Raw genomic sequence first — 15,141 nt, 5'->3', positions numbered from 1 at the left:
GCTGCCCCAACTGTTGTTCAACTGCCGAAGATAAACGGAAGTGCTCCAACTGTACGTTTTGATTCGAGCATGCTCCCAAAGCCTGCGACGAATCAAACAATATTGGGAGCAGCAAGCCCGCCCCCTGTGCCCATAACCAATGCAACTACTGCTCGACAATCTGCTGTTAGAGCCCTCTACGCCAAATCTACGACTGAGGTACCTCGAGCCAAGTCTGTTCTAGTGAATAACAATCTGTCGTTTCCACCATTACCGCCGACCGATGAGTGTCCATACTGTGGCGTCATTCTTGAATTCAAGAGCAGAGCGAAGCCAATGCTGTGGCAGTAAGCACAACGTTATTTATTCCCGCCTGTTTGGAGAGAAATGTGGTTAACCTCTCGTAGCAATCACGTCATCAGAGACTTAGAGCCTTTCATTTGTCTTTCCGCACAATGCTTGGAAGCAGGTCGTCATGGGTCCGGCCCAGCAACATTTGAGACGTCCGGTGCCTGGATGAGCCACATGCAGAATGCTCACGGGCATACATGGGAGTGCAGAGCTCCTTCACATGATCCGATCACTTTCGATGAGGAGATTCACTATCGAGAGCATGCTATCCAGGAGCATGGCGTTCCTGCAGCGCATGTCGGAACCCTCAGCCTCGCAGCACGAAAACCATTACTTGATAGAATACTGGAATGCCCATTTGGCGATGACTTCCAACCCCTGGACAAGGTCGAGCCCAATGCTGTCTTTTCGAGTGAAGCTCTCCAGTCACACGTTGCCGCTCATATTAAAGAGATCGCCTTGATCACGTTGCAAAAGCTCCCTAGCGATAATGAGGAAGACGCCGAGAACATTGATAGTGATCAGCCGTTAGAGGATGACGTGCCGGGGTTTGCGAAATTCCGTGCATCCATGTACAGTGTAATGGATGATGAAGCGCTGGAGTATCGGGATGACGAGGCCGTTGCTGCAGATGGTCGCAAGGACCACGGCGAAGAGGATATTACTGCATCGGTAACAAGACTAGACTTACGGGACAACGAGGGCTCGAGAATGGCAAAGCTTTACCATGCCATACAAGCCGGTGATCTGATTTTGGTTCAGTCACTGATTCACGGAGGTGCAGGTTTGGGAAGCAAGGACGATGACGGGAGAACAGCGTTGCATCACGCCTCCATGGAACAGTCCTGTGGTCGTGATATGATGGCTTTGCTGCTGAATGCGGGCGATAGGGCCACCATAGATCTGGGTGATAACCACGGCCAGACAGCCCTGCATTATGCTGCAGAAAGAGGCCTTATTGATACCATATCTATCCTGGTCGAACACGGCGCCGATATAGGTAGACCTGACAATCATGGATTTTCTCCGTGTCTCTGGGCTGCGGTTGCAGGGCAAACCCAGGCCACAAACGAATTGCTAAACATAGGCGCCGATGCTAACGCGGTTAGCGTGGATGGGAAGTCTGCGCTGCATTGGGCAGCTGGACTTGGCTGGTCTTCAGTTGCTGAGATGCTTCTGGACCACGGTGCCGGCATATCCCAGAAAGCAAATAGGCACAGAGCCCCGTTAGAAACGGCAGCAGCTTCTGGCGATCTTCCCACTGTACAGGTGCTCCTCTTCTCTGGCGGGGATCCTAATCATCAAGATCAGGATGGCTGGTCTGCAATACACTGGGCAGCAGAGGAAGGCCATTTTGAGACTGTGCAGTGCTTGTTGGATCGAGGGGCTGACGTTGATGCTGTCAGCTCTTATGGTACATCACCATTGCACTGTGCGGCAAACGGTGGCTGTTCTAATATTGTACGCTTGCTTCTTTCACGGCGAGCCAATCCACTTAAGTCAACATGTCACGGTTGGACTGCACTGCATCATGCCGCCTACATGGGGCACTCAGACGTTGTCCAGTGCCTCTTGGAAGACGACCGCATAAGATCCAGTGCCTCTCAGCAGGATAACCATGGCTGGTCCATTCTTCACCTAGCCGTTCATAGTCGAGATCTAGCAACTGTTCAGGTCCTACTTGACAGCTTTGTTATCGCAGAGCCTTCAGCCCTGGTCGACGAGAATGGGCTTACTGCAGAAGAATGGCTCGGTCTCGAGCCAACCAGCTACTTGTACAAAGCCACCAGTAACCTAGCCTTTAGCAAGTCACGCTGCTGCAGAGCCGTCACAGGTTTACGACAAGCTGTTCTCACCGGCAGCGTTCCTATGATCAGACTCCTCCTTAGACTCGGTCACGACGTCAACGGCATGAATTCCGGAAGACGGACCGCGCTCTACTACGCGGTGAAGACGAGCATGTTTGCTATGGTGGACCTTCTCCTCGAGATGGGTGCAGATCCCAATATCCTTCCCATGGGACGCAGATCTTGGAAGGAATTTATCGCGGATGACCGGGTGTTGCGACGGCTCAATCGAGCTGTTTGCGCCCGGCCAGATTCTGACTCCAGCGTCCAGCGCCGGATCCAGATTGCACTCCGAGCGCATGGCCAGCCTTCCGCCCCGCGTCGATCAGGCCCGTTACTACCGAACCAGTCGACTGCACCATCACCATCACCACCACCGCCGCCAATGCGAGAAGGATTGCTCTTCTCGGCTTCCGCTCCGTCGGCGTCATCTCCGTTGGACCACCCCATTTCGACGACGCAAACACGCCGGTCGGCACCTCGAGCCCAAGCATCCGACAAGAAACGTAAAGCGAAGTCCGATGGATCGGGTCTGACGCGGTTTTTCAGGCGGCTGTTGGGATAGCGATTCCCGCGCACGGCGACGAAGATGGGAAGCGAGGGCTTGAGATCAAGATGCCTCGTGCCTCTTCGGGCTGATGTCTCAGCCCTGCTGTCAGTCGCCTAGCTTGTGAAGATCGAATGATAACAACTCGTGCTCACATGACTAGGGCTGTGGAGTCTTGTGCTATCACAGCGATACAGACTACTGACATCACTTGCGAGTCTGCCTGTATCAAAGGGTTTGGCTATCCGTCGAAGGGAAAAGCAAGCTGTCGGCACAGGAGGGATAGAGAAAGACTGAAGGAAGGTCCCGTCGCGCAATTCTTCATTTTGGAAGTGATAGGGCCATAATTTGTTGATTTTCATAAGGGCGTGCGCAGGTTCATCGGCATGAATGCTTTACGGAGGAAGTAATTGCGGACTCCTTGCCGTAGCAGCACAGCCACTGAACAACAGATAGCTACTGCATCGCTATCCAATACTGCCTCCTCAGCACAAAGACAGCGAGAGTCTTCTTCGATCCTTCCTGAGAAACTCGATTTCGACCGACGCCGAGAGCCATCGCCAGCCCGCCGGTAACCAGAGGAGCCTTAACCCATCCTCCGACTCAATTCCCCAATTCCGCCAAATTGTCACCCATACTATCATGGATATGACAACAAGAGGGAAATGAACGGTCAATGCCAATGGAGGAAAAAGCTCAAAAGCGAAACCCCTTTTAATATACGGTCCTTAAGATCAAAATAGCCTCATCCACGGAGACGAGAATTGTACTATGATGAGAGTACGCTACAGACTGCGGCCGAGACACCGCTTCGAGACGGACATCCATGTGGAAAGCTCAGAGAAGACCTAATTAGCGTGGAGACTGGGTGAGCGCCACGTGAAGCATCGAATGGTAGAAGAAGTTCCTTGCTAATGTACTGTGCATCCCTCCCAATGTCGAAACACTTCATCAGAACGCTACTTGGACTGCGAACCTCGCCTCGATGCCATAGGCAAGCAGACTCTTCCAGAAAAGCAACCGCGGTAAGGCCATACGCAATATGCAACCATCAACAGGGGCCTAACTGCTCCTTGCAACCTGGCCCTCGCTGTACCTCACCACCCTTTAGGCCGAGAGGGTGCGCAGTGCTTCATATATCAACGATCCGGCTTAATATTTCGTGGACGTCGGGCAGGAATTGCAGACTTCCATTCACCTCCCGTCTCAATTTAGCCGCCTGCAAGATCAAGCCATGTTGCTTTCCGATGATCAGGCACTCCACCAAGGTCTTGCACGCCCGCTTTCGAAGCAACCCTGGTGGTTGTTTGGAAATCAAGGTACTCATCGTCTCTGGTATCGCCTCGCCAATCAGCCACTGGTGAGACATGGCATTCTCCTGGCAGACAATCAAGCATGCCGCAGAGGGTAAATTGAGGAAGCGGTCCCGTCCTGCCCCCTGCGAGCGCTGGGCAAATTGGAAGACACTTGTCAGGAAAAGAAGTAATCTAGTGGAATCGCGGCTTTGGCTGATGCCGGCCAATTCACCGGCGCATGCCTGATTTGCGTCATTGAATAAGTCAACTTCGTGCCCGCCGCCGATGTATCCTTCGTAGAAGTCGGCGATGACCCCGGAGAAGTATTCGATTGGCCGCGGCTCGTCATTCTCGATCATGGCGAAGTGCGATGTCAGAAGTACCACAGTCCGGGCCACATTATCCTCCCGGTTGCCGCTTCGGATCGAGGTATCAAAATCGTTCAGGAAGTCGCGGACGCCGTAGTGTAAAGATTCCTCCGCGCCTCTGTGGCAGGCGATCGCGGCCCAATGCGAGAATGCTCTGGCTGTGATGGCATCGCCTTCTCTCCACCCGTGTCGAACAGCTGCGAGCTTGGCCTCCGAGCCGACGAGGACTGCGATCACAAGCAGGGCTTGCAGATCCCCGGGGGCGACCTCCCGAAACACTTGCGTCGGCAGGTCGGTCATGGCCTGCAGCCCTTTCTGGTTCCTGGAAACCACCAGCTGGACGAAGAATTCACGGTACGCTTCTGCCCATTGGCGCATTTCGTTCATCTTATACCCCCTGGCGACCTCCTGCAGTACAGGCATATTCTCCCAGCGGTCGAAGGCCACAAATTTCAGATAAAGGGTAACCAGGGAAAGAACGATGGGGAATCGGAAGGAAAGGCCGAGGGCTTTCATGACGAGATTGATCTTTCGCGATGCCTGCTTGTACCGGGTGAGGAAGATCTGTTCTCGGAGTCCCAGTAGCTCTTCTACCCTCTCTTCCATCGGGTCAGAAGGACTTCTCAGAGAGGCGACTCCTGCCGGGGTGGGCAGTCCGTCCACGCGCGCGCCGTGCTCAAGCAGCATCTGGATGATCTCCCCTGAGTTCGTTTGAATGGCTCGAATCAGCGGGGTGTCTCCATGCTCAGACTTACTCTCCAGATGGGCACCGTGACCGAGCAGCATGGACACGATGTCCTTGTGCTGTCCATTAACCGCGATATGGAGTGCCGTCAACCGGCCTCGATCTTTGACATTGATGCGAGCACCGTGATCGAGAAGCAGCTGCACCATGTGCCGATGACCCCGGTTTACGGCCCAGCAAAGCGGCGTTCGGCCGTAGTTGTCCTTGCGCGAAACGAGCCGGACATGCTTGCTGATCAACCATCTAGCCCAGGCTACGTTGCCAAGATACGAAGCCAGATGAAGGAGCGTGAACGCGGGCGCGTTTCCGCCGTTCCTCTCCTGCTCCCAATAGAATTTCCACCAGCTGTCTCGGATTGCAGACTTGACTCCAAAAAACGGACGGGAGAACTCAGACGGCCCTTCAACCGTGTCATTGGCGTGATAGAAATGCACCGGCCAGTATTGAGCGGCATAAAGGAAGAGTGGACCGCGGTTGAACCTCTCATCGATCGCTCCGGTGGTGGAGACGTAACTACGCTCGACGTGTGCGAGGCAGGTTCGCATGAGAGTCCCGTGGGTGCTCTGGTCCATGTAGAACATGCTGATCCCCTTGACGTTGACTTGGCTGCTCTGGAAGAATTCTTTCGCTGACTGATGGACCAGGTTCACTACATCTCCTTCGATCTTCACGAGCGGCCCGCAGAGCCTGAGCCGACTCTTGGTCACTGCGGTAGCGGTAAGGGTACCGGATGCCTTGGTGTCTGTGGCCACTGTCAATTCGTCAATTGTGAGGGGCCGGGCAGCGAGAACCACCCATTGAAGAATGGGCACCAGCGCTTCCTTGTCGTCAATTTGCTGGAGCAGCCGTTGATATACTCCGGCCAGGCCTTTAGGGATCTGATGGATGATTTCGTTGATTCTGTCCCAACTCCTGCCCTGAAGCTCATTGGCCACAAAGCCCACCCACAAGAAGGTGCCGTCGGCGCCCGCCAATAATGCCTGCCGAACTTGCGCGACCATACCGTCGGTGAGCTTCTGCTCGGATGCCAGTTCGGTGACTTTGGCAGAGATGTACCTCTTGACATCATCTGCTATCTGCGCATTGGAGTCGTCCAATTTGATGTGCAGATACTGGCCAAGTCTGCTCCCCGAGATCGCTGGGTGGGGCCGGGAGAGCAAAATAAGCTTCAGTCGTGGCCTTCCCACTTTTGGCGTTTTGAACAGATAGTTCCCAACGGCATCGAGAAACTGGCCGAGCAATTCCTTCTCACATTCATCCAAGCCGTCCAGCACACAGACCACCTGGGAAGACCCACTATGTTGAAGCATCGTGAGGAATACACTCCACAGGGCGACAAAGCTGGAAACGGTGTACTTGGTCGTCTCAGTGCCCTCAAAGGAATTCTTGATGTATTGGGCCAGATGGGGTTGAAAATCAATCCACTGGTGTATGAGGCCTCTCAGTATGGTCAAGGCCGTATTCCGATTCTTATCGCGGTTACTACAGAAGTAGTAGAGAAGAACATCGCCGGCAACACCACCACCACCACCACCACGCACCGACTCTAGCACTTCCGTAATATAGATCGCCAACATAGTTTTTCCTTTTCCAGGGCCACCCGAGATCCAAAGCACTGGTTGATTTGGGTTTGACAACCACTCCTGATAGCGGGGATGCTGTAGGAGCCATTTGCACGTGCCGTCGGCTCGGCGCCCTTTCAATACAATCAGCGACTTTCGGTCAACCTCTGGTCTGGTCAAGAGCAAAGCGCTGAGAATAGGCCCAGCCTCGGTGTTGGGTGTCAGAGGTAGTGTCTTGGAAGCCTTGGGTATAAACGAAAGGACTTCTTTTGCGTACGCTGCTGCAGCCACTGCGGCATAGGGGTGCCAGAGCTTCGAGCGATCCGAATCTGCATACTTGCAGATGCCTTGGATAATCAAGTATTGGGCAGCATCTTTTACGCCGGTCGCGCCCGTCTCAGAGCACAGCACGCCTTGCTTGTACGGCAATGTGTCTCTAGTTGCTCCGTGGTGCACCGCATGATGACCGGAGGCGATAAGGCCATAGTGCACTGTAGGTCTCTGTGTCTCCCGAGGCTGCCGCCCCAGGTTGCAATCTCTGCACGCGCTCTCTCCGGAATCAATAGTTGCTTGATCATAATTCGGCTCGAAGACCAAGTCTTGTTCGGGCCCTGGGCGGGAGAAGATGACGGGGTCTTTGCGTACGATGTCGGCGACGTATCGATCTATCTTACTGTCACCGAAGATGGCGGCTGTCTCGGCTTTCCTCGTTGCCGTGAGAAACAGTGATGAAGTCGGCCGTCCTAACGCTCTACCACGAAGAAGTTGATCTTTCATTTGCTCTCCATTCGCAGCATACTGAATGGCACCCGACCGACCGACTGCCGAGTTGCTTACAACAATATCACCAAGACGAATATCCTCGTTCATGTTTGGAGCCGCAGCCGCCGTACCAACCATCAGAATGATCCGAACAGAGGTGAAGACTGCCTGTAACTGCGTGGCAGCGTCCGCTAAGGATGGTTTATCATCATCTTCACCATCATCACACGCGCGGCAATTCGGATATGCCAGTACGACATTATGGCCTTGAAGACTTCCCAGAACATAGTTGTTGTTGTTGTTGTTGTTGTTGTTGTTGTTGTTGTTGGGGTCCAGATTCGGAGGTAGCAAGGTGTCATGAATGCAGTCGAACGTAGCTTTGGCAGCCTCTACCTCGATAGGTAGTGTGCAAACCCACCCGATGGAGTAATCGTCAGGGGAGGCCATACCCAGTCGAAATGCAGATCGACAATGGGAGTAAGTATGAAAGGTTTAATACTAAGCTAAACTTTGCGTTTTTTGAATGTAAGAGACGGAATTACCCTTTCCGCTTGTGCTAGATGTGAGAAAGCAAGCAGATGCAGTGGAGGCATTGCATGTAATGTATGTACACAGTGGATCAATAAGTGGTCAAACGGAGGTCACACCTGGACCTCGAGGGGGGGGGGGGGTGGTCAGGGTAGGTACCAGATAAGATACGATACGATATTGTATAGGATGGTATAGTATAGTACAGTACAGGATGATACAGCCCGTTCGGACCGGGACGACGCGGGTATCCACCCACCCCTGAGCTCAGCTCAGATCGTATGTGGGAGACTCCACCGTACAGGTACAGTACGTGCGTGCGTGATGGTTCGAACGCATGGTCCTACAACTCCATGATACATGTATGTACATGACTAGTGATACTATGAGCTTACCATTTACATGACTGGCGTTGAGGCCAGACCCGGCGGGTAGATTACTATCTTAAATTAGGTGATCTCAACTTCTACGATGAGGCATTTTTGTCATTGGGCGAACATATGCAGCAGAATCACGACAGCTCTTGATTTAGTGCAATGACCATCCCGCTTGAGATGTGGGGCTGCGCAATACAACGTTGTTTGTTGGCTGTCATGCCGCTGGCATCTCGACATCCGAGCGCTTACGGCTCTAGAAGAGCAAATAGGAAATCAATTAGGACGCTTTAGGACTTTTGAACTCGCATCGTTTAGCGGTACAAGCACTGGCAAGACCGTCGGGTTTAGCAGGAAACAAAAATCTAACCCCCCCCCCTCACAACCCACCCACACGATTCTTTACCCCTTTCTTTTAACTTATTCCCTTCCCAATCCCAATCACCATCACCATTATCATTATGATCATTGCCAGACGTAAAAGCAATGGCATATTCTACCCGTCTTCGATTTACATCCCCTCAAATGCAGTGGTCACCTGATGAGCAGGCAACCCTCCGCCGACGGTCTCTAGGGAGTCCATCCAAGGCTGCCACGGCATGCAAAGCTCTTCTTGCGTTCGAGGACTTACCGAGCTGGCATCAAGACAATGAATACATCCTTCATGGCTATCGCCCAATCTCAGGCTCGGCTCGAGTATCATTTGGCAGTTTATCATATATCCACAATGAGTCGGTCAACATCTACTCGCACTTAGTACCAGCGGTCGCCTTTCTGCTCGGCGAGTGGTATATCCAGCAGTATTTGACAAGTAGATACTCCAAGATCACTGCGGCTGATTGCTTCATTTTTGCCTTCTTCCTCTTGACCGCCACTATCTGCCTGGGACTGTCGACGACATACCACACCTTGATGAACCACTCCCACGAAATTGAACAACTATGGCTGCGGCTTGACCTGATAGGCATAGTAGTCTTGACGATCGGCGATTTTGTATCGGGGATATACATGGTCTTCTGGTGCGAGCCTGTGCAGCGTCAAATCTATTGGTCCATGGTGAGTCAATTTCTGCACACCCACTGATCTTTCAAGGTTGATCTCGACGCTTACTTCGATTGCCAGATCGGGGTTCTTGGATTGCTTACCATCTTCATCATGATAAGTCCCAGGTTTCGGGGCCCGGAATATCGCATTTTCCGGGCCCTAACGTTCGTGGCGACGGGCCTCTCCGGCTTCGCACCATTGATACATGGAATCAAGATGTTTGGCATCTCGCAGATGATGATTCAATCTGGAATGCCCTATTATCTATTGGAGGGGGCCTTCCTGCTGATGGGTGCCTTGATCTATGCGGTAAGTCCCAAATCCCGCGCAGAATGGGAATCAAGTTCTAGATGCGATGATCCGTACAGACCAAGTTTCCCGAGAGTCGATTCCCAGGTCGATTCGACATATACGGGTCCTCCCATCAGCTCTTTCATATCTTGGTAGTTTTCGCTGCCGTGACGCAGCTGGTTGGGATACTCAATGCATTTGATTACAATCACCTGCATCGAACGTGCTCATAGGATCCTCCACATGTCACGCACACAAGACCAGCTTCATGTTTCTGGGTTGTTGAGCGTCCTCTGAAAGCCACAGCGGTACTTGAAGCGTGGTGGGGGTTTCGACCTCTGCGTTCCCCCCCCCCGATGGTGACCCATGCTAGACTCGAGACTGGAGGCCAGGTTTGGAACCGAAGACTAGAGCGAATCATAGACCGCCGGGCTAAAAGAAAGGGCGGGCGTGCGAGGTAGGCCAGCCTCATCAAAGAACGAGATGCCATAGTTTCGGATATGGTTGAGGATGAGATCCCTGGCTTATTCTCTGCGGCCCGCAGACTCGATCCCTGTGCAAGGTATGCCACCCGGTTCGCCATAATCTGTTACATGACAGCACGAAGTACACGGATTGCCACAGGACACTTTCCGACGCCCCGAGAGAGAATTGATGCATGGAGATTTCAGAAGATGCTTTGCGTACTGTCAGGACAGAGATAGGTGGCTAGCGGCAGGACGTGCAGGGCACCGTCTGCATTGTTCCTTGTTGAATGCATACTTTAATGGTGCTCTGGGATCTCTCGAGCATTATTATTGCAGGGCACTTGAAGAAACCAAAAGTGCCGTACCAATGCAAGTTGCTGGATCAGAAGGCTATACATACACATCCATATCGCATCAGTCTGCTCTTTCACCACCCAATAAACGCTTCTCAACTCAAAGTTCGGACTTGATCATCGGTGCGGACCCGAAACGATCCCTGGGACTATTATGCAAGAAAGGAGTAGACGTTCAACAATCGCTTTTAGGGCCAGTTAGTAAATCAGTAAGGGAGATCTGGCGCCGAAAGTGAGAATTTGAGCCGTGTAAGATTAGAGAACAACAATGTTAGGTGGGCTTTGGTGACTTACCCCTGCTTTGTACCGTACATTGGCTAATTTCTCTTTGTCCTGTGGAGAGTTGTCGCTTCAGCTCCTGCTCTAGGAGCTCCACCAGCGTCATCAGAAACATGCCTTGGCATACTAAAGAGATGGAGTGAGCCTAGACATTGACGCATCAAGCAGAGTGAACTACGTACTCTCCTCGGCTCGCTCGCTGAACCCAAGGCTTTCCATAAGTTTGGGAGATCAAAGAGGGCCTCACAACATTAGACATGTAGGACACAAGTTCGGGTGCACTTTTCTTTTAGCACGCGGACTGCTTGAACCGCAATGGTTTTTCTGACGTTTGTGTTGGAATATATGAGGAGATTCGGTGACTAGCATGGCGATGATGCATACAAGCGAATGACGTCAGGCGTTTACCTGACCACTAAGACTATCACCGCAATCTACAGGCTCAAAACCCTGCAAGTATAATCTTTATACTTTCTTGCGAAGCACGTAAGGTGCCGAGCCCTACCTACGAGGGACTGGCCATCGAGTGACGCGTGATCCAGCTGCGCTGATTAGTGGTTTTTGAAGGCGTTCTGAAGCTCTGATTGGTCAGCCGGCTAGTATGCCGAAGGCAGATCATATAATCTGTAATACCTCTGAATTCCACTGCTATATACCGCTTTTCTAATGCTTTACTTGCAAGGACTGCCTTACTTGTACAAACCACGTCGCCTACAAGAACCACCACAGCCGTGAGGGCTGCCACGGGTGCGAGGGCTACGAGGGCTACCTTGCTTACACGAACCACCTTGCCCGCGAGGGCTGCCTTGCTAATATCAACAGCCTTACTTATATAGTTCCTTACATAATTCTTTACTTATATGAATTCTTTTTAGTTGACTTTGATATATATATTCAGTTATATAACCCCAATCACATAAGTCTGGCGTGCTGTGAATGCCTTGGCCGAGGCTGATCACAAGTCACCCGAGGGCCAGGACCTCGTCATAATCAATCGATTCTTTTCAAGATGGTCGGAAGTTGCCTCTAGACTGCATGAAGTCTCATCTATACAGGTTGTGTTCTTTGATCCCCAATCTGGCAGTAATGCAAAGGCTGTAAACCCTGAACGAGTACCGCCAGAAGAGCTGCCGCGTAAAGGTTGAGTCCTCAGTAACTCAGATTGTAGCGAGGAAAAGATTTATATCTTGCATGTATGGATCTGATAGACTTTGCATTATGGGTAAAGCAGGGTGACGAAACGTTCTCTTGGAGACAAGAGACGATGTTAAGGATTATTAGTCTAGAAGGGGTCGCGATTCTTCGCGTTGTGATCATTTCATACTGCTCGAACACTCGTTCAGAATATTTGGGCTTACTGTTGGACTATACCATATGATAATAATATCATTTGAGTGTGTTGTGGTATCCCTAGATCGTGGTCCAATGGGAGCTTTTCTTCCGAGAAGTTATGGTAACCTACTACCTGGTAATTAGACGCGAGCGCAACCCAGTAGTTTTGGCTAGTGCAGTTCATTTGATACTAGGTAGTCAAGAGCATAGCTCAATCAGCCGTAGTTCACTTATTGAACACGGCAGACTGGAGCCTAAACAATTGCTGTTGTAATCTAGGGTTCCAAGGACCCCCCGTGCATTTTCGATTTCGTCTATCCTTACATCGCAGCGCCTGGATCTTATTTTCCACAGAGTATCGACATATTACCGCCGACAATGCATTTTCCTAGCACTGGGGAACCCCCTTAATCCATCTCCATCTCCATCTCCATATCCGTATCCTCCCCACCTTTCCCAATCGCGTTCTCGGGATCCGCAGCCCCAATGCCATGGTAATACCCATCCGGGAACGGCACGCCTAGAAGCCAGCACTAGGTATCAGCAATCCAAACAACCCACAGACACACACAAAAAAAAAAGAGTGAAAGGTAAAGCACAGAAAAGCACGCTTCCCAGCACAATTGCTCCGACGGGAAGCACTTACCAAGATAAGGATGCACCAAGAACCCAGGCTTCATCATATCGACCGACCGCTCCTTCTGCCACTCATACAGCACGTCCCAGTTCTTGCACTCGTGGACGTTCTGGAAGTCCGCGGCGGGGTACTTGCTCGTCGGCTCCCAGGTCATGGTGATCATGGAGATGTCGGCGTGGCACATGACGCTTTGCCGGAGGATCTCCAAGCAGTGGTCTGTTTCGTGGGGATGCATTAGGTTCCGAGTGATAGGATAGGCATCCTGTGTGCAGGGGGGAGCTTACCGGTGTGGAGGTCATTCAGACGACGGTCCTCGGCGGAGATGTTGGCGAAGTAGTAGTCTGAGTGGATGTATTGGCGGAGGCGTTTCTAGATTCATGGAATTGGTTTTAATGTCTTTATAACAGAGGGTGGGGACTCACAATGCAGTGCAGCTCGTGAACCACACTCAGCTCGACCCAGTATTTGTCCTCCTCGCCGGGAACAGGGATCGAGGTCTTGTTGATCTTCGATAGCTCGTCGCCGGTCACCCAGATGTTGGAGTCTGTTGGTCGGTCAGAATTTTCACTTAGTGCAATGCTGCTTGTAAAAATGCAGGGGTTATGTACACTGTAGTAGCTCTTTCCAGGCCTGATCGAGTTCAGGGCTGGGGTCGCCTTGGTATGGGCTGATGATTCGGAGCTGGCCCTCTGGACTCTTAGTCAGTACCCATAAATAAGGCGAATGCTATTTAGTGACCGGGGGGTACGAACGGAACTCCATGGCTTCCAATTTCACGGCCTCCTGGGCAGGTGCTACAGCTCAGTCAGATAATGCCAGAGCAGGCAAATGTGAAGAGGTTGTTTGTAAGCCCATACAGTAGACGACATGCTCATTTTGCTTCTCGATCTTGCGAACGTGTCGCACCAGAAGAAAGAATATCGAGCTGTAGAGCAGCAGGAGGGCACAATGGCCTGCAGGCATGATCCATCGTCTCCAGGCTGGCCTTCTCTGGGGAATGGGGGCGTCCTTTCCTAGTAGACCTCCAGTCTCTGAGAAGAGACTATTGGAGTCGGCATTGCTCTCATCGTATTGAGGCAACTTCTCGAATTTGGTATCCATGTTGTCTGCCTGCTTATCAAAGCTCTTTGAGGGGGGGGTGAAGAGGAATGGTGCGGTTGGGCATGCCGTATGGTCGATTGCCGGGTCCATGCAGTATTTATTCAGAAGCATGCCAGTCAAACTCGTTAGGGATGAATGGGATCGGACAACGAGGCTAGATCAGGTAAAATACCGCCAGGGTATGATACCTGAATCCCGACGTAAGGCGGGGTTAGTTCTGCTCGCACGACCACGGCAATGTCCGTGCAGAAAGCACTGACTCTGTGCCGCAAAGCTTATGCGTTTTCCCTGGTATCGCCCTGCGGCTCTGCGTCTCCGAGGCCCCTGCTCGGATTTAAGAGCAGCGCAGAAGAATCTCTCGGCAATTGATCAACACGTAGGAATAGTTGAGGCATATTTGCCATTGGTCTCATCCGTCTTCAGTGTTCTAGTCCCAGGTATAGAATTGCGGAATATTGCTTATGGAGTATACAATCCTGCCTAAACCGTCATATACGCCACTCCACGATCCTTCTGATTCGTGAGCTCGCATAGGATGCGGGGGCTGCTATACTCGAATGCAAGGCTCTTGGAAGCACAATACCGGAGTGAAGATATCTCTCTCCCCGATTCCGATCGATGTGGAGGGATGAGGCATATTTGCCATTGGCCTTCAAGACCTGTCGTGCGAAAGAGCATCTGCACGGGGAGCCGTAGGATGGCACTGGATGTCAGATTCCTCACGATCTTGCTTCTGCAGTGCAGGTGAGCACCAATAGGCAGGGGAGGAGTGCTCCGGCTGGGTTGAAGAAGTGAGATCAGACCAGGTTTTGCTCGCCAGGAAGGTACTAACAAGCGCTAATGCATGCCCTAATTTGGCATGGATAATGAGTGATACCGGCCATATCGGTCATGCCGAGTTACACGGATATTGATACGCTTCTACGACTTGCGTGAATCTATAAGATCCTCAGGCAGGTTCCCCCAAGAAGCAGAACGTATCACTTCCACTCAACCAGACAAGTCCTTTGCATCTATTGACCCCTCGAAGATGAAGTTCTACCTTGTTACCTTGGCCTTTCTGGCTGGAAGGCTTGCTGCGGCTCCGGTTCCCGCAGTGGGTATGTAGAATGCCTCTATCTATAGTTCATGACTGACAATTATCAGATGGTGTGTCTATCCATGAGGCTCGCTCAGCAGATGCCGGCATGATCGCAGCACGGGGTGATGACGCTGATGATGCCTACCACACCATTACTCCCCACAAGCGCGGTGACGATGCGGATGATGCTTACCACAC

General features: G+C 51.8%; 4 protein-coding genes across 4 annotated transcripts; 2 read left to right on the top strand and 2 right to left on the bottom strand.

The window, feature by feature from the left end:
- Window positions 1–1,872: 1,872 nt before the first annotated feature.
- Window positions 1,873–2,403, top strand: BO86DRAFT_279942 (ankyrin repeat domain-containing protein; the record flags this gene model as incomplete). The annotated part of the gene is made up of 1 exon (XM_025667322.1): window positions 1,873–2,403. A coding segment is annotated over one exon (531 nt), but the record flags the coding sequence as incomplete, so codon positions are not given.
- Window positions 2,404–3,856: 1,453 nt separating this feature from the next.
- Window positions 3,857–7,903, bottom strand: BO86DRAFT_383683 (natch and ankyrin domain protein; the record flags this gene model as incomplete). Its single annotated transcript, XM_025670852.1, has 2 exons — window positions 3,857–5,088; window positions 5,143–7,903. 2 exons carry the CDS (start codon window positions 7,901–7,903, stop codon window positions 3,857–3,859), a joined length of 3,993 nt encoding a protein of 1,330 aa, XP_025522520.1.
- A 980-nt stretch (window positions 7,904–8,883) lies between these two features.
- BO86DRAFT_325231 (hemolysin III family protein) lies at window positions 8,884–9,926 on the top strand (the record flags this gene model as incomplete). The annotated part of the gene is made up of 3 exons (XM_025668517.1): window positions 8,884–9,414; window positions 9,481–9,711; window positions 9,771–9,926. The coding sequence occupies 3 exons, from the start codon at window positions 8,884–8,886 to the stop codon at window positions 9,924–9,926; spliced, it is 918 nt and encodes a 305-aa protein (XP_025522519.1).
- A 2,731-nt stretch (window positions 9,927–12,657) lies between these two features.
- On the bottom strand, window positions 12,658–13,427 carry BO86DRAFT_325228 (oxidase ustYa family protein; the record flags this gene model as incomplete). Its single annotated transcript, XM_025668516.1, has 4 exons — window positions 12,658–12,977; window positions 13,046–13,130; window positions 13,184–13,305; window positions 13,370–13,427. Coding segments are annotated over 4 exons (585 nt in total), but the record flags the coding sequence as incomplete, so codon positions are not given.
- Between the last annotated feature and the right edge of the window lie 1,714 nt (window positions 13,428–15,141).

This window comes from Aspergillus japonicus (assembly GCF_003184785.1).
Source record: "Aspergillus japonicus CBS 114.51 unplaced genomic scaffold BO86scaffold_94, whole genome shotgun sequence".
Lineage (NCBI taxonomy): Eukaryota > Fungi > Ascomycota > Eurotiomycetes > Eurotiales > Aspergillaceae > Aspergillus > Aspergillus japonicus.
Note: the sequence above shows the minus strand (reverse complement) of the source record. Positions and strands in the feature narration are given on the sequence as shown.